General features: G+C 35.6%; 1 protein-coding gene across 1 annotated transcript in view; it reads left to right on the forward strand.

The window, feature by feature from the left end:
* syne1a (spectrin repeat containing, nuclear envelope 1a) overlaps positions 1-24181 on the forward strand; it is a 187692-nt gene that overhangs the window by 142993 nt on the left and 20518 nt on the right. The window contains exons 96-128 of the mRNA XM_073852751.1: positions 1123-1314; positions 4122-4253; positions 4350-4450; positions 4586-4742; positions 5461-5580; positions 5963-6121; positions 6209-6427; positions 6516-6617; positions 6720-6839; positions 6949-7149; positions 8478-8651; positions 8743-8874; positions 9216-9412; positions 9975-10107; positions 10198-10380; positions 10470-10619; positions 10729-10905; positions 11810-11965; positions 12072-12227; positions 12332-12502; positions 12600-12733; positions 12813-12996; positions 13175-13357; positions 14367-14513; positions 14593-14747; positions 14839-14986; positions 16236-16330; positions 16408-16642; positions 16727-16921; positions 19747-19872; positions 22732-22887; positions 23447-23605; positions 23819-23985. Of these exons, the coding sequence (XP_073708852.1) occupies positions 1123-1314; positions 4122-4253; positions 4350-4450; positions 4586-4742; positions 5461-5580; positions 5963-6121; positions 6209-6427; positions 6516-6617; positions 6720-6839; positions 6949-7149; positions 8478-8651; positions 8743-8874; positions 9216-9412; positions 9975-10107; positions 10198-10380; positions 10470-10619; positions 10729-10905; positions 11810-11965; positions 12072-12227; positions 12332-12502; positions 12600-12733; positions 12813-12996; positions 13175-13357; positions 14367-14513; positions 14593-14747; positions 14839-14986; positions 16236-16330; positions 16408-16642; positions 16727-16921; positions 19747-19872; positions 22732-22887; positions 23447-23605; positions 23819-23985 (5216 nt within the window). The remainder of the gene's footprint in view (positions 1-1122; positions 1315-4121; positions 4254-4349; positions 4451-4585; positions 4743-5460; positions 5581-5962; positions 6122-6208; positions 6428-6515; positions 6618-6719; positions 6840-6948; positions 7150-8477; positions 8652-8742; positions 8875-9215; positions 9413-9974; positions 10108-10197; positions 10381-10469; positions 10620-10728; positions 10906-11809; positions 11966-12071; positions 12228-12331; positions 12503-12599; positions 12734-12812; positions 12997-13174; positions 13358-14366; positions 14514-14592; positions 14748-14838; positions 14987-16235; positions 16331-16407; positions 16643-16726; positions 16922-19746; positions 19873-22731; positions 22888-23446; positions 23606-23818; positions 23986-24181) is intronic.

Consider the following 24181-nt stretch of genomic DNA (forward strand, 5'->3'; position numbering starts at 1 on the left):
GGAAATTTTATTCAAGGAGTGAATTAATTCATGTCCATTGCAAAGAAACAATTTTATCAATAAACAAATAATAAAATACTGATTTATTTGGTTAATCTGCACTGTAGTCATTTTTCAATGCAAATTTTTATTTAATTTTATTTTGGATAACCAATTTCATAGTTTCAGAGCACTTGTATAGTTATTGAAAAGCCAGTCCATAGTCTTTATTGCAGATGATAAAGTATTTAAAACCATGCTAGATTTTCAGTGACAAATAAACTGTCTGAAGTCACTAGAGTGGGCCGCAAGTAAATCTGATTAGCTGTGTGGGTTTTGTCCCGTTCTGTTGGTCATTAGGATTAGGGGCTTCTTCTTCCCTGCAGTCATAGGACGTCCCACAGTGCATGTCTGCATTTCTTCAAGGAGACACACGCATACACATACATGTGTCTTTTGTGTTTTGATTAAAGGGCTGTGGGGATCAAGTTAACCTTTAACCTGAGAGTTACATTCTTTGTGAGAAGCCAGGGTGGCCCTGACCTTTAACTTACTGCTGTTAATGTTTGCTCATTCCTCATTGAATGCCACTGGCTTTCTCACCAGCTTTCAGTTTCAGCGACCCTGTAGGCGCAACAAAATTAAAAAAAAAAAATTTGATTATTTTCTTTCCTAATAGTACGCTAACTTCTCTGGACTAGTGTGCCTGTAGAATGTTAAAGATCTAGATGTCTAAAGACTAGGTTAAGCAGCTTAAGAGGATTATCAGTCACCGCATACACACGTCTCCTATTGACGTATTTTTTTCAAACACATTCTGTTGTGTTTTTACATGTGTCTGAATATCTGAAAGCAAACAAATCCATTTAGCTACAGTGAACTTGTTTTTTAACTTTTTAATCTTGATGTTAAACTTATCTGTCATTTGTATTTACGATGGTAGGACTTTTGCTTTTTAAGACTTTTTGACACATAAGAATAGGTTGACCAAACCCAAATACTAATTATGTTCATTTAATGTAATTAAATGTTATGTAAGTGTATCATTTATTTTTAACAGCACCTAAAAGATGGTTCACACTGCTGAATCATATCTGACCAATCAAAGCAATTTAATCTTCGGATCTTTTCTTTCTACTGTAGAACATGTTATTGGAGATCGAGCAGAAGGTGCTGTGTCTGTCTGAGCTGTCAGTGCACAGTGAGAGTTTGCTGATGGAGGGAAAGGCTGGCACACGAGGTGATGCTGAGCAGCTTTCTGTCAAACTGCACAGCCTCAAATCCAGCCTGCTGGAGTTACAGCGCATCCTTCAAGACAAACAGACCCACATCCAGGTGAGGAATACCACTTCAACCTCCTAAAATAACATTCAATGATGGAAGAGCCACCCATGAACTACAGTCACACCAAAAATTATTCAGACAAAATTTTGGTGGATGCAGGACACTATAGATCATTTGTGTGAGTGAGGATAGCAAAATAAAGTAAACTGTGACATATACCCAAAAATTCTTCATACAGTGATAAAATTAATAAAAAATTGGGACCAAAAATTATTCAGACACTTTGACCTAACCATGTTTTGCTTAAAGGGATAGTTTACCCAAAAATGAAAATTTGATGTTTATCTGCTTAACCCCAGGGCATCCAAGCTGTAGGTGACTTTGTTTCTTTAATAGAACACAAACAAAGATTTGTCTGTCAGTCATATAATGGCAGTCAATGGGACCCACGGCTTTGAGAGTCAAAAAAACATACACAGACAAAACCAAATTAAACCCTGCGGCTTGTGACGATACATTGAGGTCTTAACACACGAAACAATTGATTTGTCCAAGAAACTGAACAGTATTTATATAATTTTTTGCATGCTCTGGCATAGTAGACGCATGAGTGGAAGCGATCTGTCGCGCGTATACGTCACGCATTGTTTACACAGAGAGATTGTGGGTACGACGGCTACTCAAAATGGTAATTACTTTTGCTTATCCTGATTGTTGCAATCGATTAAAAACTAAAAGACTCATCCAGGAGTGTTGTGAACACGCTCAGGACAGTTAGACATTGCGGTGGATCAGAGGTAAAAAATTATATAAATACTGTTTCTGGCACAGACCGATTGTTTGGTGTCTTAAGACCTCAATGTATCGTCACGAGCCACAGGGTTTAATTTGGTTTTGTCTGTGTATGTTTTTTTGACTTTCAAAGCCATGGGTCCCATTGACTGCCATTATATGACTGACAGTCTGCAACGGTTTAAACTCTTTGTTTGTGTTCTACTAAAGAAACAAAGTCCCCTACATCTTGGATGCCCTAGGGTATGCAAATAAACAACCAATTTTTTGGGGTGAACTATCCCTTTAAGGTTTTTTTTTTTCTTAAATTGCTAATGTGACCTTTTTACACCACAGACTGAACAAAATTAAGCATTGCTTGGTAATTGGTCAGCAAAGTATAGATAGTTTAATACTAAGATCATTTTTTCGGTTGATTGTAATGCATTACATACCTTTTTTAATTTTTCTGACACAGAATAACTTGTCAGAGATTTCTTGTCATATTTTATTACCATTTTCTATACTATAGCGAATACATTGTGATAATGTGAGAAATGTTGAAGGTGACTGAATAAATTTTGGTTTCACTGTGACTGTATAATTTAGTAGAATGACAGAAAATGCAAAGAGTCTGAATACTTTTGGAGGTACAATTGAACAATTGGAGGTTATTGACGTCAGTCAGTACATTAGGACACAAACCACTAAAAACACTAAAAAAAACACATCCTCGCCTCAATGACTGCTTTGTGGACAGCAGGACAGAAGAATGCCAAGCGCTGTTCATTGTTGTGAAAGATGTTCCATTGCTATCTAGCAACTTCCAAACAAAGACCTTTTACAAATTGTTGGGCAAGTCTGGAATTTTCACCCAGCTTTTTAAATGAGACATGTAAAAGCCTGATGCAAGCTGATTTGAGTCCGTCTCCTCTTGTCAGTCATGACTGACCTTTAACCTCTACTTACTGAAGAGATGCTTAACGTATAGTGTGTGTTTGTGTGTGTGTGTGTGTGTGTGTGTGTATATGTGTGTTTGTTTTTGTGACATATCAGGACACAAATTGGTGTAATAACATGGGTATGACATAGGTATTACAAGGAGAGGGTGACTTATGAGGACATTGCCCATGTCCCCACTTTTCAAAAGGCTTATAAATCATACCGAATACGTTTTTTTGAGAATGTAAAGATATGCACAGTCTCCTGTGAGGGCTAGGTTTAGGTGTAGGGAAGGTGTAGGGTGATAGCAAATATCGTTTGTACAGTATAAAAACCATTACGTCTATGGAATGTCCCCACAATTCACAAAAACAAACATGTGTGTGTGTATATGTGTGTGTGTATATGTGTGTGTGTATATGTGTGTGTACCTGGTATTCATCACGTTGTGGGGATCAAATGTCCCCACAAGGATAGTAATACCAGTAGATTTTGACCTTGTGGGGACATTTCTCAGGTCCCCATGAAGAAACAGGCTTATAAATCATGCACAATGAGTTTTTTTGAGGAAGTAAAAGTGTGCACAATCTCCTGTGAGGGCTAGGTTTAGGTGTAGGGTAGGTGTAGGGCCATAGAAAATACGGTTTGTACAGTATAAAAAGCATTACGCCTATGGAATGTCCCCATAAAACATGTAAACCCAACATAAATAATAATAAGCAAACTTGGTAACACTTTACAATAAGGTGTCATTTGTTAACATTAGTTAATATATGAACATGAACAAACAATGAACAGTACATCTATTACACTATTTATTAATCTTTTGTTAATGTTAGTTAATAAAATACAGTTCATGTTTGTTCATGTTAGTTCACAGTACATAATGGTAACAAACACAACTTTTAATAATTTTAATAATGCATTAAATTCAGTAAATGCTGAAATTAGCCTTAACTAAGATTAAATAATAATAAAGTATTGTTCAGTCTCAATTAATGTTAACTAATGTAGTTTACTAATGTTAACCAATGAACCGTATTGTAAAGTGTTACAGCAAACTTTTGTAATTTATAGATTTGATCAACTTTTAAAAACTATTTTACATGTTTTTCTATATTTTTAAATATTTCTTTCTTTATTAGGGCTCACTTCAGGAGCAGGAGGACATTGAATCAGACTCGTCTCTGTCTCAGAGCCCCAATATGATGGATTGGCTCAGTCAGGCGAGATCCACACGCAACCAACAGCATCAAGACACAGTGCAAAGACAGAGGGTAGACAATCAAACTACTATTGAGCAATAACATGATATTAATAAGCTTAACTAGAATAATACAGGCTGCTCTGACACAGTCTTACATATAATGCAGGAATTAGAGGAGCAGCTTGGTGAACAGAAGAAGTTACTGCAATCTGTAGCATCTAGAGGAGAGGAGATTCTCTCACAGAGAACAACACCTAATGGAGAGAGGTAGGTTCTGCCCACTTGTATATTATCTACATGTTTATATCTTTCTCTTGCATACTGTTTGTTTGTTATTTATGAAAGACAAGGACAGGTGTATACAGCACAGACTTAAAATGAACTTCTTTCTTCATTGTGTAGGTCTCCTGCAGACCTTTCTGAAGGAGATGATGGTCAATGGCCTGAGAGCATGAGCACAAATGGTCAGATGAGAGTCAGATGGGAGAACCTGGGCAAAGACCTTAACAACAAACTGCAGCTGTCACTTGACACAGTGGAGCAGACTCCATGTAGCATGGTACATAATCAGCCTAGCTTTGTTTTTTGATATGTTAGAGGTTTGAGGATAGACTGTTATATGTGATCCATTCCCTCCCACTCTTCCTAGTAGAGAGAAGCAGTGTTGACATATTTTTGTAGGCGAACCTTGAAGAAAGCCTCACCCAGGTTTCCTTGACAAAAACCCAAAAGGATTTTTGCATTAGTTTTTGGATTACAGCTGAAAATAAGCTTTGTGATCGACAAAAGTGTATGATCCCTACATGTTTTGTTCATCATGAAAATAAATTTAACAAAACAAATAACATTTTAATGAATTTTAAAACCTAATACAATAGCTAAAAAGCAAAATGTAGGCTATAAAAGCCATTCTACAAAATTGGTGCAAACTGCTGTCCCACAACCAAAAACACATTTAAAAAGCATTTAAATCAGATGTTTACTAAGATCCTTCTATTATCTTTTGAAACCCACAATAATATTTAAAATATTAGTAAGCTTAATATATATAAAATCAACATTTAGTGGGTACGTTCAATTGGGAGGTGGCTGTCCCGAACCATAACTTATGAAAATTATATTAAAATAATTTTTGCGTTTTATTCCATTGTTGTTTTTAAAAGTATCAATTAAATTTCCCACAGCTCTTTCAGTGTTTATTTGAAAACATTATCCCTAAAAGTCTGAGCTTGGAATAGTTTGCGAGAGCACGATTATAATGATTCTTTTTCTCTTAGCTATACCAGCCAGTATCCAGCCCCTGTGGAGTTTTCAGAGGAGAGCAACAGAGTCAGGATATCCTGTCACCCCGAAGTCTGTTTGAAGGCTTTAGCCAAGATTTGGAGGACTTGCCTCAGGTACTGCCACTGAATATTTATATTTACATATGTGACCCTGGACCACAAAACCCAAAATGCAAAGCTGAATAAATATGCTTTCCATTGATGTATGGTTAGTTAGGATAGGACAATATTTGGTCAAGATACAACTACTTAAATATCTGGAATCTGCATCTTAGCAATGCATATTACTAATCAAAATTTAAGTTTTGATATATTTATGGTTGATAATGTACAAAATATCTTCATGGAACATGATCTTTTCTTAATGACCTAATGATTTTTGGACAAATTATGACTAGTTTTGTGGTCCAGGGTCACATATTCTTTGAGAACAGGATGTTAAACTGCATCAGCGATTTATTTGCACATAATCATTTATTTATGTCCTCCCCCACAGAGAGGTGGTGCTGACAGTAAGCATGCTCATGGTCTGAAGAGAGCTCTCTATGAGGCAGTTTCATCAGCTTCGTCCTGGCTGGACAATGCTGAAAATGACCTTGTATCTGGCCCAGTATTACTATCTGATGACTCAGAGACCCACCTGGGCCACCTAGAGGTCAGACACAGTCATTTTACTGGAGTCTTAAAAATTTTTTTTAAAAGAAACATTGACACCATCTGTTCTCTGCTCTTGTCTCTTCAGAGTTTGAGTAAGGAGGTAAAGAATGTCAACGAGGAGGTGTGTAAATGTCGGGACGTGCTCGGAGGAACAGAGCAGATATGGGATGGAGAAAGTGGAGAAAGTGTTTTGGTTGAGGAAGTGTTAGATGGTTTGGAGGGGAGACTGAAACTGCTGGACACAGTGCTGGAACAGAGATGTGACACCATGAAAGACAAGCTGCAGGAACTCACAGTTTTCCAGGTTTGTTGCTTGTATCTTGCTTATTTTTAGTAAATGTGTTGTTTTTTGTTCTCATACATATGCATTTTCCTCTTTGTCTGTTTCTCAGACTGAGTTGAGGCTGTTGCTAACTGCACTCAGTGACTCGAAGTACCAGCTTTTGCAGAAAATGAACACGGCCATGGATCGGCCCGCATCTAAACAGATGGAGGTCAGATACACTTTCACAATGACGTGGAAATAATTGCATGACCTCTAAGCAAAACTGTTAATTTACTATGAATATGATCAATCAAAATGTCAATCTAAACAGATTCTAGCAGAAGCGGAGGACAGTTTGAGAGAATTTGAACAGAAAGTTTCTGAGATGAGGAGCAGAGGAGAGACACAGCAGCCCAACCAGCTCTGCACTCAAGAGCTGCTGAAACTACAGGTACCCACATCTCTCCCCTGCTGTTTTGTTTAATAACAACAAAGAAGTTACTGATTTTATGTCTTTCATTTGACTTTCCATTTGACCTGCACTGTTTTTTGATGTGTAGGATGCTTATGAAGAGCTGGTGGAGATGGTGGGCTCCAAGCGAAGTGGGCTCAACCAGAGTTTGGTTCTAAAGGCTCAGTATGAGAGAGCTTTACAAGACCTGGTAGATCTGCTGGACACGGCCCAGGACAAAATGGCTGCTGATCAGAAGATGAAAGTGGGATCGGTGACTGAGGTTCAGATCCTCCTAGATAAACACAAGGTACAACAGAGTTTTTGTTCTTGTGGTCTGCTTAATAAATATGTGTCTAGACTCACCAGACAATAACTGTACGTCACTGTTTTGTTGATATATCCTATCTACTAGCATTGTTCAAAAGTCTAAGTCTGAGTCTAAGATTTCGAATTATACCTGTTTACTAGACAACATAGACAAGATATACACTACCATTTAAAAGTTTGGGGTCAGTAAGATTTTTTTAAAGAAATCAATACTTTTATTTAACAAGACTGTTGCAAAAATGACAGCAAAGACATGTCACAAAGGATTTCTATTTAAAATACACTACCAGTAAAATTTGAAATGTTTTTAAGGAAGTCTCTTTTGCTCACTAAGCCTGTATTTATTTGATCCAAAGTGCAGCAAAAACAGTACAATTTTGAAATATTTTTACTATTTAAAATAACAAAAAAATGTAATTTATTCCTGTGATTTCAAAGCTAAAGCATCATTACTCTAGTCACATGATCCTTCAGAAATCATTCTAATATTCTGATTTGCTGCTCAGAAAACATTTATTATCATTGTGTTGAAAATTTTATTTTTTTAGGTTTCTTTGATGAATAGAAAGTTCAGAAGAACAGCATTTATCTGAAATAAATCTTTTGTAACGTTATAAATGTCTTTATCATCACTTTATCATCAATTTAAAGCATCCTTGCTAAATAAAAGTATTAATTTCTATAATTTTTTTCCCCAAAAGATTATATTGACTCCAAGCTTTTGAATGGTATAGTGTATAATGTTACAAAATCTTTTTATTTCAGATAAATGCTGATCTTTGGATCTTTCTTTTTATCAAAGAGTCCTGAAAAAAATTACTCAATGGTTTTAAATATTAATAATAATAATAATAATAAAAATGTTTCTTGAACAGCAAATCAGCATATTAGATTTCTAATTTCTAAAAATGTAGCTTTTATCACAGGAATAAATTACATTTTAAAATATATTCAAATAGAAAACAGTTATTTTAAATAGCAAAAGTTTTTCTAAATTTTGCTGTTTTTTCTGTACTTTGGATCTAATAAATGGAGCCTTGGTGAGCATAAGAGACATTAAAAACATTAGAAAATATTACTGACCCCAAACCTTTGAATTATAGTTTACACATATCAAATATATATAGGCTTTCTTTTCAAGGAAAACAGAACAAAACTATCAGTGATTCTTGTCCCATGCAATCAAATGCTTTCAAGAATGTCCATCTCATCTATACCACCTACCTTCTGAAATGACTGATTATATATTCATGTTTGGTTCCCTTTTGTTAAGCGTGGACAATTTTTTTCTGTCTTCTCTTCCTGCAGGAGTTTTTCCAGGGGCTAGAGACGCATGTTGTCCTGACACAGGCCTTCTTCAGGCAGGTCAGTGGGTTGGTGGTGCAGCGGGAGGTCCAAAGCTTGGAAGAGACCGTGGCTCAGGCCCAAGCTGTGCTTAAACAGGCTCACAAACGAGGAGTGGAGCTGGAGGGCATCCTGGAGGTGTGTGTGGATTTGAGGTGAAGATGCAAATTATAACTACAGAGTGTAGTGCATATGAAGTAAATAACTGTTTTGTGTTTTGTGGCATCAGTGGTGGAACAGGTTGGTGGGTGACTATCAGGCCCTGTACAGACAACTGGAGGCAGTGGAAAGCAACATCCCCAGTGTAGGCCTGGTAGAAGAGACGGAAGACAGATTGAGCGATAGAATTGCTCTGTATCAGGTAAAAATGATCAGATCACTGTATCAGACATGGTTACACCATAATATTCATACAACACCAAGCATGATGTGAGAATACCTTCTGAAGTACTCAATTCAGAAAGTGAATCTAGAATTTTGGAATTTAAATTTAAGGAAGTAAAAATAAACTTTTTACCTTTTTAATAAACATTAAAGCTTGATATATTAGCACACTGTTGTTTGGAGGATTGGTCTGAAAGTGGTACTTTATTTCTGTGTATTCTTTGAAATATAAATCTTCTAGTTTACCATCAGTTGATCAGTTTAATGTGTCTTTGTTGAATCTAAATCTACAACATAAAAATCTCACTCTCTCTGTAGCGTCTGAAGGCCAGTCTTTCTGAGCGGCAGCAGCAGTTGTACAAGTTGTTGGAGGATGGAAAGAGGCTGCTTTTACATGTGTCCTGCTCAGAGCTGGAGACTCAGCTCACTCAGCTGGGGGACCACTGGCTCAGCACCACCACCAAGATCAATAAAGAGCTACACCGCCTAGACTCCACCCTCAAACACTGGATCAGGTCTGTAATCTGACCACTTTCCCTGTGTGATTCTGTCTACTTCCTTTAAAAAGACATGCCAAGTTCTGTCATTAAACTCTTGTGCAGGCTGATGGGTCGTTAACGCAAACTGATGATATTCAAAGCGTTAAACTACATGGCACAAGCCAGTTGGTTCATGCTGGTTAGCATCACTAGAGCAGTCAACAGTGTGCTTTCAGAGATACTCTGAAACCCTCCACCTCTCCAGCTCCACCCACATATATCTGCTACAAGTTATTATATATGCTATTTGCACAGCAGCAGTATGTCTTAAATACTCACAGCACTGTATCACATATTTATTGGAAGTAGCAAGTACTTTGCTTTACAGCAGCAATACTCTACAACAACAGCAATAACCAACAGCAGCAATTCAGCAGCATAGCAGATCTATTCCACCAAGACCAAATACATTAATTTTGTCTTATCCATTACCATGCTAAAATCATCCAAGTGTTGTCATGATAGAAATGAACTTACCTCATGTCAATGTATGCACATTTTTATTGACATCACATGTTCTCTTCATATTTTATTGTAGGTATCAGTGCGAGTCGGCTGAGCTTAGCCAGTGGCTGAGTTCGGCACTAGACCGTCTAGAGTTCTGGAGCACTCAATCTGTTACGGTACCTCAAGAGCTAGAGACTGTCAGAGACCATCTTCATGCCTTCCTTGTAAGAACGGTCATTAAATATCCTGCTAAAAAACCCTTAGGTCTCACTTGACTTTCATAGACACGCTCTATATTAACTCTATATTTGCAGGAGTTCTCTAAAGAGGTGGACGCCAAGTCTTCTTTGCGTGCCTCAGTTCAGAGCCAGGGGAATCAGCTGCTCCGGTTGAAGAAAGTGGACACGGCAGCACTCCGGGTAAACTTGGCCCAGGTAGACACACAATGGGCTGATCTTCTCAATCGTATCCCTGTGGTCCAGGAGAAACTACACCAGGTATAATCATCTCAGTTAAAGAACAGCATGCAAATAATGAACATGCTCACATGGCTTGCTGATCATAACATTTATATTGTAATCAACAGCTGCAGATGGAGAAGCTGCCATCCCGTCATGCAATAACTGAGCTAATGAGCTGGATATCCCTCATGGAGAATATTATCCAAGAGGATCAGCAGAAGATCATGGGGGCAGTGGGATCTGAGGCTGTGCAAATGTACCTTCAGAAATACAAGGTAGCAAAAAGTCTTTTGAAGACTTATTAGACTTGAAGTTATTAGTCATTTTGTACTCCATACTGAAGACACCAAATCTCTCTTATTCTTTATTTACCTCTCTCAACAGGGTTTTCAGATTGACCTGTCCTGTAAGCAGCTGACGGTGGATTTTGTGAATCAGTCAGTTCTGCAAATCAGCAGTCAAGATGTAGAGGGGAAGCGCAGTGACAAAACAGACTTTGCTGAGCGTCTTGGGGCCATGAACCGCCGCTGGCAGATACTGCAGGGACTTGTTACAGAGAAGGTTAGACATAAATGTAGAATATTCTCAAATTGAGCTGGAAAACATGAATCATCATGTTATGTGCAGTTCATGCAGCTCCAGTGCTGCGGTTGTTAACTCTTTCCCCGCCAACATTTAAAAAAAAAAAGTTGTCAGCCACTGCCGTTAGCACCCCAAAGCCTCACAGTCCTTTACCACTTTCTGAATTGACATTTCACTTGGTAACATTAAGCAGTTTGCCTTTTATGCTGTTTATGATATATTATTTTGCAAATGCATCTGCTTATATATGAGATCACTGGTTTCTGCGTCTTCCTTGCCTTTGTTGTCAATCAGGAGATTCTGGAATCATTCAGGAGATACGTAATAGCGCCCCCTAGCGTATAACAATAAAAACATGAAACCCAGAAATTTCCATGTTTGGCAGGAAAGCATTGTGTCATAAATAATGCAAATTTCAATGTTTGGCAAGGAAGCGTTGTCTCATAAAAAAATGAAAATTCCTTGTTTGCTGGGAAAGCGTTGTCTCAAAATTAACGGAAATTTCTGTTTCCCAGGGAAGTATTGTCTTATAAATAATGGAAATTTACGTGTTTGGTAGGGAAACGTCATCTCATAAATGACAGAAATTTACGTGTTTAGCGGAGGGAGAGCTTTTTCATAAATAATGGAAATGTATGTGTTTGGCTGGGAAGCGTTGTCTTAATTAACGTACATTTTGTGTTTGCTGGGGAAGCATTGTCTCATTATTAACAGAAATTTCCGTGTTTGCCGGGGGAAGTGTTATCTCATAAGTAACGGAAGTTAAATATAAGATAATGCTTCTAAATAAATAGAAAGTGGACTGTGTCTTTTGGACCCTATTGTATGCCATTTACCTTTAAATTTGATCATATATCAAACTGGTGTCTCTTGTGTTTCACAGATTCAGGTTTTAGAGGGTCTGCTTGAAAGCTGGTTGGAATACGAGAATGTGGTTCAGACCTTGAAGACCTGGTTTAGTGTACAGGAAGAGAAACTCAAAAAGAAGCACAGGATTGAGGATGTTTCCTCAGCCCAGAATGCACTCAAAGATTGTCAGGTAGGTGCTGCACATTCGTAAGTAAAGATTACATAGCTAATCCAGAAATATTCAATGTGATTTGTAGTTCTGAAAGATTGATCTTGACTTTCTGTGTCTATGCTAGGAAATGGAAGTGTTGGTAAAGGAGAAAGAGAAGGATCTGGAGAAGGCTGAAGAGAAAGGATGCTTATTAATTCAGGATAAGAAAGGCGAGGCTGGCTCTGTTATTATGGACACTCTAAAAGGTCTAAACCAGTCTTGGGCCAATCTGGATTACATGGTATGTTTCACCTATGTTTCAGTAAAGCGTCTGGCTTAGTAATCTTTATTACGATATTGTTCACACATTTTTTATGTGAAACACTGATTTTCGTGTAACTGCAGATTGGGCAGCAGACGGTTAGTCTCCGCTCAGTGCTGGAGCAGTGGAGTCTGTATAAACAAGCATATGAGGAGATTCAGGGCTACCTGATGGAGGGACGTTACACCATCTCTCGTCTGCATCTTCTCACTGGCTCCCCAGAAGCTGTGCATGTTCAAGTGGAGAACCTTGAGGTGCTAGTCTGCCACAAACTGCTAAACATAAATGAGCTTTTATTCACAATATATTGAGTAAGAACCTAAAATCACCATAGCTTTTTTTGTGTCTTAGAGTTTACAAGACGAGCTGGAGAAACAGGAGAGCAGTTTACGGAAACTGGGCTCTATAACGCAACAGCTGCTGAAGGATTGTCATCCATCAGTAAGCGATTCACTCAACACTGCTCTGGGCGAAGTAAATGTCAGGTGAGTTTCAAACACTTCCAGTAACTAATGAAGACACTGATCAGTACAAAGTGATTAGAAATCATTGATCTGCTGCCAGGTGGAACACGCTGCTGGAGCAAATCTCAGATCAGCTGAGGAGGAGTAAGAGCCTGCTGCAACTTTGGCAGCATTACAAAGCACTTCATGCTCAAAGCAGCACTGACATCCAGAAACTAGAGGATCAGGTGGAACAGCTGCTCAAGAGCGCCACCCACAAGGACATCACAGAACAGGAAGTGAAGGTGTGGATTTATCAATGCATAATGGGTTTGGAAGCCTCTTAAATATGTGTGTTTGGATTATGTTAGCAACACAAAAGTATTTAAGCAGCAATTGCTAATTCTGACAAGTGTGTACAGTTGTGAAAGCATTGTAGCAAGGGCCACAGTAATTCTCTTTGTAAAACTGGTATTTCTGCAGGGCCTTATGGCGACTGAGGGATCCGTAGAGTCTGTCCTGCAGCAGCTGGATGAGTTTTCAGAGCAGCTGAGGCAACAAGTGGACCCCTCTGCTATGACAACCTTCCATACAGACCACCTGTCACTCGCTCAGAGATTAGCAACAGTTGGACATGCCCTCCAAAGACAGCAGTCTCTGATAGAGGTGCAGATGATTTAGACATTATCCACACTTTAAACAGAACATTCATACAGTTTTCACACATTTATTTAAATAAAATATAACTTTGAATAAGATTATTAAATTTGGATAAGATTATTTGATGTTTTGTTCCATTTTGCTTACCAAAGCTGCAATTATTTGATCAAAAATACAGTAAAAACAGTAATGTTATGAAATATTTTTTACAATTTAAAATAACCGTTTTCTATTTCAAAATATTTTTAAATATAATTTATTCCTGTGATTGTGAAGCTGAATTTTCATTAGCCATTTCTCTAGTCTTCAGTGTCACATGATCCTTTAGAAATCATTCTTATGCTCTATGCTGATTTAGTGCTGAAGAAACATTTCTTTTTTTATCCACTTAATATTTTATTGGATTTTTTTCTACTCACCCCCTTGTCCTCCAAGATGTTTTCATGTTCATGTCTTTCTTTCTTTAGTAGTAAAGAAATTATGTTTTTTTTTGAAGAAAACATTTTAGGATTTTCTCTCCATACAGTGGACTTTTATGGTGCCCCCGAGTTTGAATTTCCAAAATGCATTTAATTACAGCTTCAAAGGGCTCTAAAGGGTCTTATCTATTGAAACGATTGGTTATTTTCTATAAAAAAAAATTACAATATGATATACTTAATTAAAAACATCAATAAATTTTATTAATTAAAAACCTAACTTAAAAACATAATTTCTTTATGACTGAAGAAAGAAAGACATGAACATCTTGAATGACAGTCAATGCCTGAGTAAATTATCTGTAAATTTTAGTTCTGGTCTTTTTTTTATTGAAAAAATAAATAATCTTACAGACCCCAAACCTTCAAATGGTAGTGTATATTTTAAATTAAATAATATAATATATTTAATAAAATAACTTTCACACTATCCTTTCGTAGTTTTGACACTCTTTCATGTGTGACTGTCGTTTTGACACTTGGACTGCAAAGTCTGTCAAGTGTAAATGTGTTTTTTTCTCCTTCCTTTCCTCAAGGCGGGTGTGAAGGACTATGAGAGATTTAATAAGGAGTTACATTCTCTGAGCGAGTGGTCAGAAGAAGCTGAGAAGGTTCTGAAGGAACCAGACCCAGTCGGTTCTCCAGATACCTCAGCTGTGCAGGAACACATGGAAAAACTTAAGGTATAATTTGTTGACTGTTGTAAAATTATAGGGTTGTATAAACGCTTCTAAACTTTCTCATATGTATGTGCACCTATAGACTCAAATGTTAAAGCTGAGCAGTCTTTCTCCTGATCTGGAACGTTTGAATGAATTGGGTTATCAGCTTCCCCTCAACGATAATGAAATCAAACGTCTGCAGAACCTAAACAGGAGTTGGTCGTCTAACTCTGCTTGCACAATAGAGAGATTCAGGTATGTGGGGTTACTGTTTATCTAAGGTAGATTTTCACTTTCTTCTGCAGTAGCGTGTAATATTCAGTTGTCTGCATTTCTGTGTGTGCAGTAAACTGCAAGCCCTGGTACTGCAAAAACAAACCTTCTTGGAGAAGTGTGATGCTTGGATGACCTTCCTTACACAAACAGAGGAAAAACTGGCTGCTGAGATCTCTGGAAACTACCAGAGCCTGTTAGACCAGCAGAGAGAGCATGAGGTAACTGATAGAAAAGAAAAAAAAATATTTGGAAAATACTTTTTTAGTATAACTGCAACTAAAGGCCTATTCAGAAGTCTAGGCTCATTGGGATCTTTTGATGTTTTTGAAAAAAGTCTCTTATGCTCATCAAGTTGATAAAAATACAGTAAAACTAACATTATTACAATTTAAATGTACTGTTTTCTGTTCTAATACACTACCAGTCAAAAGTACAGCAAAAACAGTATTTTTAAAAAATAGTTTTACCATTCAAAATAATTGTTTTCTATTTGAATATTTTTTTAAATGTAATTTATTCCTGTGATTTAGAAGCTGAATTTTTAGCATTATTACTCCAGTCACATGATCCTTCAGAAATCATTCTAAAATTCAGAATTTCTGCTTAAAAACATTTATCATTATTACTATGTTGAAAACAGCTGAGTAGATTTTTTGTTTCAGGTTAATTTATATATAAAATGTTCAGAAGAACAGAAATCTTAAAATAGAAAGATATTATAAAATATAACTTTATAAACGTCTTTATCATCACTTTTGATCAATTTAAAGCATCCTTGCTAAATAAAAGTATTGATTTCTATAATTTCTTAGAAAAAATGTATACTGACTTCAAGCTTTTGAATGGTATAGTATATAATGTTATAATCTTACAAAAACTTTCTTATTTCAAATAAAAATTTGTATCTTTCTATTCAACAAAAAATCCTGAAAAAAATTACTCAACTGTTTGATAATTGATAATATATAATAATAATAAATGTTTGTAGAACAGCAAATCAGCATATTAGAATAATTTCTGAATGTTCATGTGACTGTAAAGTAATGGTGATGAAAATGTAGCTTTGATCACAGGAATAAATGACATTTGAAAATATTTTCAAATAGAAAACGGTTATTTTAAATAGTAAAAATATTTCAGAATTTTTGTGTTTTTTCTGTACTTTGGATTAAATAAATGCAGGCAATGCAAAAAGTTTTGACTGGTAATGTATGTTTTAACATTATCATGAATTTTCAGCAGCCATTATTCCAGTCTTCAGTGTCGCTAGCATTTATGTGTCAGTATTCAGTTTTTATTTTAAAACTTATTGTGAATTTGTGGTGTGACCTTTGTTAGATTATAAAATGGCTTAGTAAGATTTTTCACTTTAAAAATAACCCATATATTCAGCATAAAATGCATTGAGTCATAGTTTAGTGACCTACTTTTTAAAACTGCTGTACTGTTTTTTGTGTGTGTGGATAGCTATTCCAAGCAGAGATGTTTAGCCGACAACAAATTCTATACTCTATCATCAATGATGGACATCAGCTCCTGAATCAGGGACAAGTGGAAGACAGGTAACGTTTGTTTTTTGTTTATTCTTATGCATTCATTCATACTTGCATTGACTCTCTTTTTTCCTCTCGCCCAAAAGAGATGACTTTGGCTTGAAACTGGCACTGCTTAGTAACCAGTGGCAAGGTGTGGTGAGGCGGGCCCAGCAAAGACGGGGGATTATTGACAGTTTGGTTCGGCAATGGCAGCGGTACACAGAGCTGATAGAGAAACTCCGTCATTGGCTGCAAGAAGTTTCAGTGGAGCCAGAAGACCAACAACGAGGGGTAACAGTAGCACTACAGCAGATCCGTGGAATGCTAGACCACATACAGGTAAAGATGTAGCCATATTTACATGAAAGTAGAAATAATGGCCACCTGGAAATAGCCTAAAGATGTCCCTTTCTCTCTATCCAGCTGAAAGAACGTGTGCTTCAGAGGCAACAGGGCAGCTACATTCTCACAGTGGAGGCTGGGAGGCAACTTCTCCTGTGGGCTGATGCCAGAGCGGAGGCCTCGCTTCACACTGAGCTGACTGATGTGCAGGAGCGCTGGAGGACCATTAACATCCGTCTCGACGAGAGGAAGAAAGAACTGCTTTCTTTGCTAAGGGTGAGTTAAAAGTAAATTTAAAAAAAAAAAACACTTTCGGGTACACTTACTGTTTGGCTTAATTGGTAGATTTAGTAGTTTGTCTTTGATAAAGTACAAACACTAAATGGCTTTTGCTGTATAGAGGAAGGTACAAATCTTAGTTGAGTAGTTTTGGTAAATTATTTGCATTTGTTGGTTAATTTCTTTCAACAAACCATATCTCTGAGATGAATGTGTATTCATCTCAGTTGGTTGGTTTTTGGACATTTTTGATTATGTATAGTGGGATCAAAGTCTGAGACCATTGTAACAATGCTAGTAACAATTTTATGCATTTAATTAGGGTTTATTTATTTAAAATCTAAATCTAAAACAACAACTTTTGTGTAAAAAAATGTAATTAACATTAACATGTAATTAACAAGTTTGTAAATTGTCATTTATTGTATTTGATTAACAATCTACAAATAGTACCTCATTTTGTAAAATGTATTTAAATATATTTGTTTTAAAACTATTTATTTTAAAATAATTGATTTTAAATCCTAAAAAATACATTCAGCCTTTTGTTTTCAGGTTTAAATATATTTTTCAGTGTGGTCTCAGACTTTTGGAGCCTATACACTGCCATTCAAACATTTTTAATGTTTTTTGAAAGTGTCTTTCTGCTCATGAAGATTGAGGGAAAAAAACATAATACTCTGACATATTATTGCAATTTTAAATAGTGGTTTTCTGTTTTAATATACTTTAAAATAGAATTTATTCCTGTGATGCAAAGCTGAATTTTCAACATTATTACTCCAGTCTTCAGTGTCACATGATCCTTCTAAAATGCTGATTTATTATCAATGTTGGAAACAGTTGTGCTGCTTAATATTTTTTTGGAAACTGTGATATGTTTTAGGACTCTTTGATGAATACAATGTTTAAAAGAACAGCATTTATTTGAAATAGAAATCTTTTGTAACAATATACACTATCGTTCAAAGTTTGGGGTCAGTAAATTTTGTCTTTCTTTCTCTCATTGAAAGAAATTAATACTGATTAAAAAGTCACAGTAAAGACTATTATATTGTTAGAAAAGATTTCTATTTTGAATAAATGCTGTTCTTTTTAACTTTCCTTCATCAAAAATTCCTTTAAAAAAAGTATCACTCTGTAAGATTTTTAATGTTTTTAAAGAAGTCTTTTCTGCTCATCAAGGCTGCGTTTATTTGATTAAAAATACAGAAAAAACAGTTATATTGTGAAACATTATCGCATTTTAATAGGGATTTTCTTTTTTTAATATACTTTAAAATATATTTTATTCCTGTGATACAAAGCTGAATTATCAGCATCATTACTCCAGTCTTCAGTGTAACATGATTCTTCAGAAATCATTCTAATATAATGATTTGTTATCAATGTTGGAAATATCTGTGCTGTTTAATTTTTTCAGGATTCTCTGATGAATAAAATGTTAAAAAGAATGGCATTTATTTAAAATAGAAATATTTTGTAACAATATACACTACTGTTAAAAGTTTAGTTTTTTCTTTCTTTCTTTGAAGGAAATAATACTTTTATTCAGCAAGGATGTGTTATATTGTTAGAAAAGATGTCTTTTTTTAATAAATGCTGTTCTTTTTAACTTTTTATTAATCAAAAAATCCTAAAAAGGTTCCAAAGAAATCTTAAGCAGCACAACTGTTTCCAAGATTGATAATAAATTAGCTTATTAGAATGATTTCCGATGGATCATGTGACACTTAAGACTGGAGTAATGTTACTTATTTTCTGTATTTTAATGAGCATAGGAGACTTCTTTAAAAATAATTAAAAATCTTACTGATCCCAAACCTTTGAATGGCAGTGTATATGACATGCTATTGCATTGTTGGAGATTATATTGATACATTGATTTGGTGAAGTTTTTTTGTGGTGGTTTTTAGAGTTCAGGATTTTTAAAGTACATCTTTTATAGATTTTTATGGGCTGCGTCTATAGTCAAACTTTCAGGGTCAGATTGTTTTGGTGTCAAAATAGTTTTGGCTATTCTGTTTACGTGAAATCGGGATAGTTCATTACATTGAAATCTATTTCAAACAAATATCAGAAATACAAAAACATTGCTGAATTGTTGAATAATCCAAAAATATCCAAAATGAAATTCTGCATGGATCTCACATCCAAAAGTCCTCTTCCTAAAAGAAAAGAGAGAGAGCGAAGGACTTTGCATCTGACCTTACAGAGCAAATAGAGGCGAGCTAGCATAACGAAAGTGAGAGAGAGTGTGATGTGTTTTGCGTGTGCGTGTGAGGGGGATGAAAGAGAGAGAACGGGAGAAAGAGGCGAGAGAAATATCTTCAGTACTGTTGGAGACAGGACGCGGGAGGGAGTCCGAGCAGTGCTGTGCTGCCAACACAGGGCAGCAGGGACAACTAGTCATCCGCTCCATTTTGACGCAGCACATTGGGGCACAGACAACAATTTTGGATTGCAAAGGAAAATGGCTCCTCTTTCCTTTGGCCTCCGTCTCACTCTCTTCCTCTCTCTTCCACATCCCTCTGTTTTCTCGGATGACATGACAGAAGGTACCTCACTGCTTTATCTCTGCATGATAATCTGTCTCTCGCTTGTGTCTCAGGACCGTCTCTGCTCTGACCACATTTAAATAAATGGTTACGTTCCTATTTAACAATGTGAACATCTCTGACTTTTCCTTGAGTGTTTTTGCATTAGATCTTACAAATTACTTAGTTAGATACATAATTGTATATTTTATGCAGATTACATCTCTTTATCATACTCACTCTCTCATGATTTCACAGTTTTTTCTTTTCTGGCTGTGTGTGCAGGACTGGGATCAGTGTGGAAAGGGAATTGCTGCATCACACGAGAAGCTGAGGGACTTTAAGCAAAAGCTCTCTGTGCCTTTACCCGACCACCATGAAGAGCTGCACACAGAACAGATTCGCTGCAAGGTACATAAACAAAATCTGACTCATCTTTTGTTCTGTGACCTTCTAGATGCGTGTTGCTTCAGCAACATCTGAGTATCTTTCTTATTATTTGAGCTAAAGCATTAAACACTATTTCCTGACTGGGTTTGCAGTGGTAAAGCAACAGTATCTCGATAGTCCAGATAATTATTGGTTTGTGCAGTCTACTGCTGTCAACCACTGCATTAATAATACCCTTGCATGCTTCTTGCAGAATGTGTGTGTGTGTGTGTGTGTGTGTGTGTGTGTGTGTGTGTGTGTGTGTCTGACACTCTGATGAATATTTTATTTGCAAAGGAGGGTTGATTTTTCACACGTGATGTTGCAGAGAGGACATCAACTCTGTGAGTTGGACTGTCAGCAAGAGTCACTTTGACTTTGCCTGAAGGAAGGCAGTTGAGGTGCATGCTAATCATGCTAAATCATACTTGTTATTGGTTTAATAAAAAGTGCTTATGCAGCAAGGGAAAAAGCTTTTATAACAGCAAAGTATTAGAAGCTTTTTCTATTCTAGTCATTTCTCGATACAGAGAAGGCTTATGCATTTATTGTGTGCTTAATGTCTTGTCGACAGTTGTTATCTGTGTCACATACCATAGCTGAGATGTCAATTTTAACAAATATCAATATAAATGCAATTAAGACTCTTTGGTTGTGTTTCTATGTGAGAGGAAGAATATGTGCAGTCAGTATTCTTCTGTGCAGTCAGATGAATGTAACAAGCAGTTTTTTATTTTTTTGTTTAATATTTTTAATATTTTGTTGGTTTATTTTATTTTTAAATAAATTATTTTAGTTTATTTCTTTATTTTTACTTTTTTATGCTTTTTATTTATTTATTTATTTGACATATTTTTACAACATTTGCTTGTTAATTATTTATTTAAAATCCTAAAACTTTATTTTCAGTAGTTACCTTTTGAACTGTAGTTTAAATTAATACATTTGAACTAGTGGTGCAACGGATCACAAAACTCACGGTTCGGATCATATCACGGATTTGGAGTCACGGATCGGATCATTTTTCGGATCAGCAAAAAACAATTTTTTTTTAATAATTACTGAATGCTAACTTTAAGTACTTCTAATCCACAGCAAAAACTACTAGCTGAACTAATAAAGTCAATTACAAAAATGACAAGTGTAGATGAATACAACATAAAGGTACTAATAAAATCAATAACACTAGTATTCAGGTGCAGAAATGTAATATTTAATTGTAAAATAACTAGTGCTTCTCACTGCAGGTATAAATAGGACGCTGTCTCTTTAAGGCCTAATGCACGTCTCTAATACTGGCACGCATCTTTCTCAGCTGTTTCGGTTTACTAAAGACATAACCGACTGTGTTTACCAGAATACCAAAACGGGTATTAAACATAACTTTGTATGTATGTTAAGAGAAGTTTTAAAGAGGAATCAATCTGTGAATCACGCAGTTTGAATCGCGCGTCTCTCTCTGTCTCTCTCTCTCTGTGCGCGTGCTCGCTTCAGGTATGTGCGGCAACGGGGGAAAAAAAAAGAAGAAGAAAGAAACAGCGCGCGTGTTCTCTTTTGCTGCAGCAGTTTAAGTAGTTTGAATGGTTAAATTGGCAAGACAAAACATATGCAAATTATACACTTTTACTCTATGAAGGTTCAGTTTAACAGTTAATCCGCGAACCACATGCGTACCGAACCGTGGGGTCCGGTCCGTACGGATCACGGATCATCTGCGATCCGTTGCACCCCTAATTTGAACTTTAATTTAGAATTTAAGCAATACAGTTCAAACTGTACATTTTACATAGTTTTGTGTGTTTATTTATTTATTTGAAATCCAAAAACTTTGTTTAAAAGTTACAGATTGAACTTAATTTAATTATTATAGTTGATTTATTATAATTTAACTTAATTATTTATTTATTTGTAAATATTTTATTTTTTTGTTTATTTATTAGGGTTTATTTTCAGCAATTTTAACATTTGATTTTATATTTTATATTTTATTTAAATCTTAAATTATTACATTACATTATTACTTAAATTATTTTTCCTTTTCTTTTCCCCCTTTTTTAAACATTTTGTGTTTGTTTATTTATTTATGTTAAATTCTAAAACTATTTTCACTTGCTACCTTTTGATCTGTAATTTATATGATTAGATTTAAACTTTTAAATTAATTTTTTAATTTGTTTTAATTCTTTCGTTTTTTTCACTTTCACTTAATTTGTTAGCAATTACAGTTTGAACTGTTGAATTGTAACTATTTTATTTGTACATTTTACATGATTTTGTATATTTTTTTTGTTTTAAATCCAAAACCTTACATTTTATTTTTAGCAGTTACAGTTTGAACTGTGATCTTAATTTTATTATATTTTATTTTATTTTAATCTTACATTTTGTTTGTTTGATAGGGTTAGGGTTAAGGAGATTATTTATTTTGAACTGTTATAGTTAAACAGTAAATTAAATTATTTTTATTATTTATTATTTTACCTTTCCTTTTTTTAAACCTATTTTTTACAATATTTGTTTTTAATTATTAGCTTTTAAACTGTAGTTTAATTTGTTCGATTTAAACTTTTAATTTAATTTATCTTTCAGTTTTTTCCACTTTCACTTAATTTGTCAGCAATTATAGTTCAAAAACTATTTTATTTTTACATTTGATTTTGTATATTTATTTGTTTTAAGTCCAAAACTATATCCTTTTTTATCTTATATTTTGTTTGTTTATTTGTTAGGGTTTATTTTCAGAAGTTCAAACTTTTTTTTATTTAATTCAATTTAATTGACTTTTTTATTGTATTTCTGATGTGATCAGGACTATGTGCTATGTGTTTGTGTGTGTGCTAGGAATTGGAGAGCAGTATTGAAGGCTGGGCTGATGATGTAGCCGGGCTGTTTATTCTGAGGGAGTCTCTCTCCAGCGGCCTCAGTGCTGATGACCTCACAGTCCTACGGGAGAGACTCATATTACTCCAGAGACAGTGGGAGGAGACCTGTCACCAGGTACACACACACACACACACACACACACACACACACACACACACACGTGTCAGCCTGTCCCTTTCACATTTGTTTCACACCATAACACATTCTATGCACAGTTGTCTACCATAAGCATGGATATTTTGTGAGACAGCAGCACTTGCAACAAACTCAAACATGGAGACGCTTTACAGTACATTGCAGTATATAAACAACTGCAAGTTTTCATTAAGTCAGATAATAAATATGTAAAGGTATGTACTGATTTGAATTTTGATCAACTTGACTAAAAAATGAGTTAAATTCAATATATAAAGGTTGGTTTTTGATGGCTCCACAATGTAGTATAAAGGATCGCAAAGATAATGTGCCTCTTAATCCCTGATGTCTCTTAGTAAGAAAGGACCATGAGAAAAAGGAAGTCAATTATTACCTGTCCATCTGACATCTTCCTTTCCTCATTTTGCTCACCAACCTTTTGGCACCTTCTCTCATTGTCCGCCACGTCCTTCCTTTAATCGTACATGGTACTCTGTTAACCCATGGTGTAATTGATCACTGTCTGTAATTCTTGTAGCTGTCACTGCGCAGGCAGCAGGTGAGCGAGAGACTGAATGAATGGGCTGTGTTCAATGAGAAGAACAAAGAGCTGTGTGAGTGGCTCACACAAATGGAGAGCAAGGTCTCGCAGAACGGCGACATCAGCATTGAGGAGATGATTGAGAAACTCAAGAAGGTGAAATTAACACACAATCACAACATACTTATTTCAAATCAAGAAATTGATAAATAATCATCCCATTGAACTCTAAAATTTATCCTGCAGATAAAAAATATATAGTTTGATAAAATCAGGATAGATGCAAAATATGTCAGACTTATGAAAAACAGTCTACCCAAAGTCTTATGAATATTCAGATAAACAAATGTGCAATGCCTTTGTTATCAGGACTATCAGGAAGAGATATCAGTGGCCCAGGAGAACAAGCATCAGCTGGAACAGATGGGGGAGAGGCTGGCTCAGGCCAGCCATGAAAGCAAAGCGGCCGAAATCCAATACAAACTCAGCAAAGTCAATGAGCGCTGGCAGCATCTGCTTGACCTTATAGAAGCTAGGTGAGTTCCTCAAATGATATTGCATGACACTGTACCTATTGTGCTCTAGCTGCTTGAAAAAGTAAACTTTTGCAAAACTGTTGTACATTTACAATTATAGAACAAAAAGCCCATAGAATTTTTTTTATTTTCTAAAACAGAATGTTTTAATTTAGAAATACAAAACTAAGTTTCCTGAAAGTTCAATTAGGTAAAT

This window comes from Garra rufa, chromosome 13 (assembly GCF_049309525.1).
Source record: "Garra rufa chromosome 13, GarRuf1.0, whole genome shotgun sequence".
Lineage (NCBI taxonomy): Eukaryota > Metazoa > Chordata > Actinopteri > Cypriniformes > Cyprinidae > Garra > Garra rufa.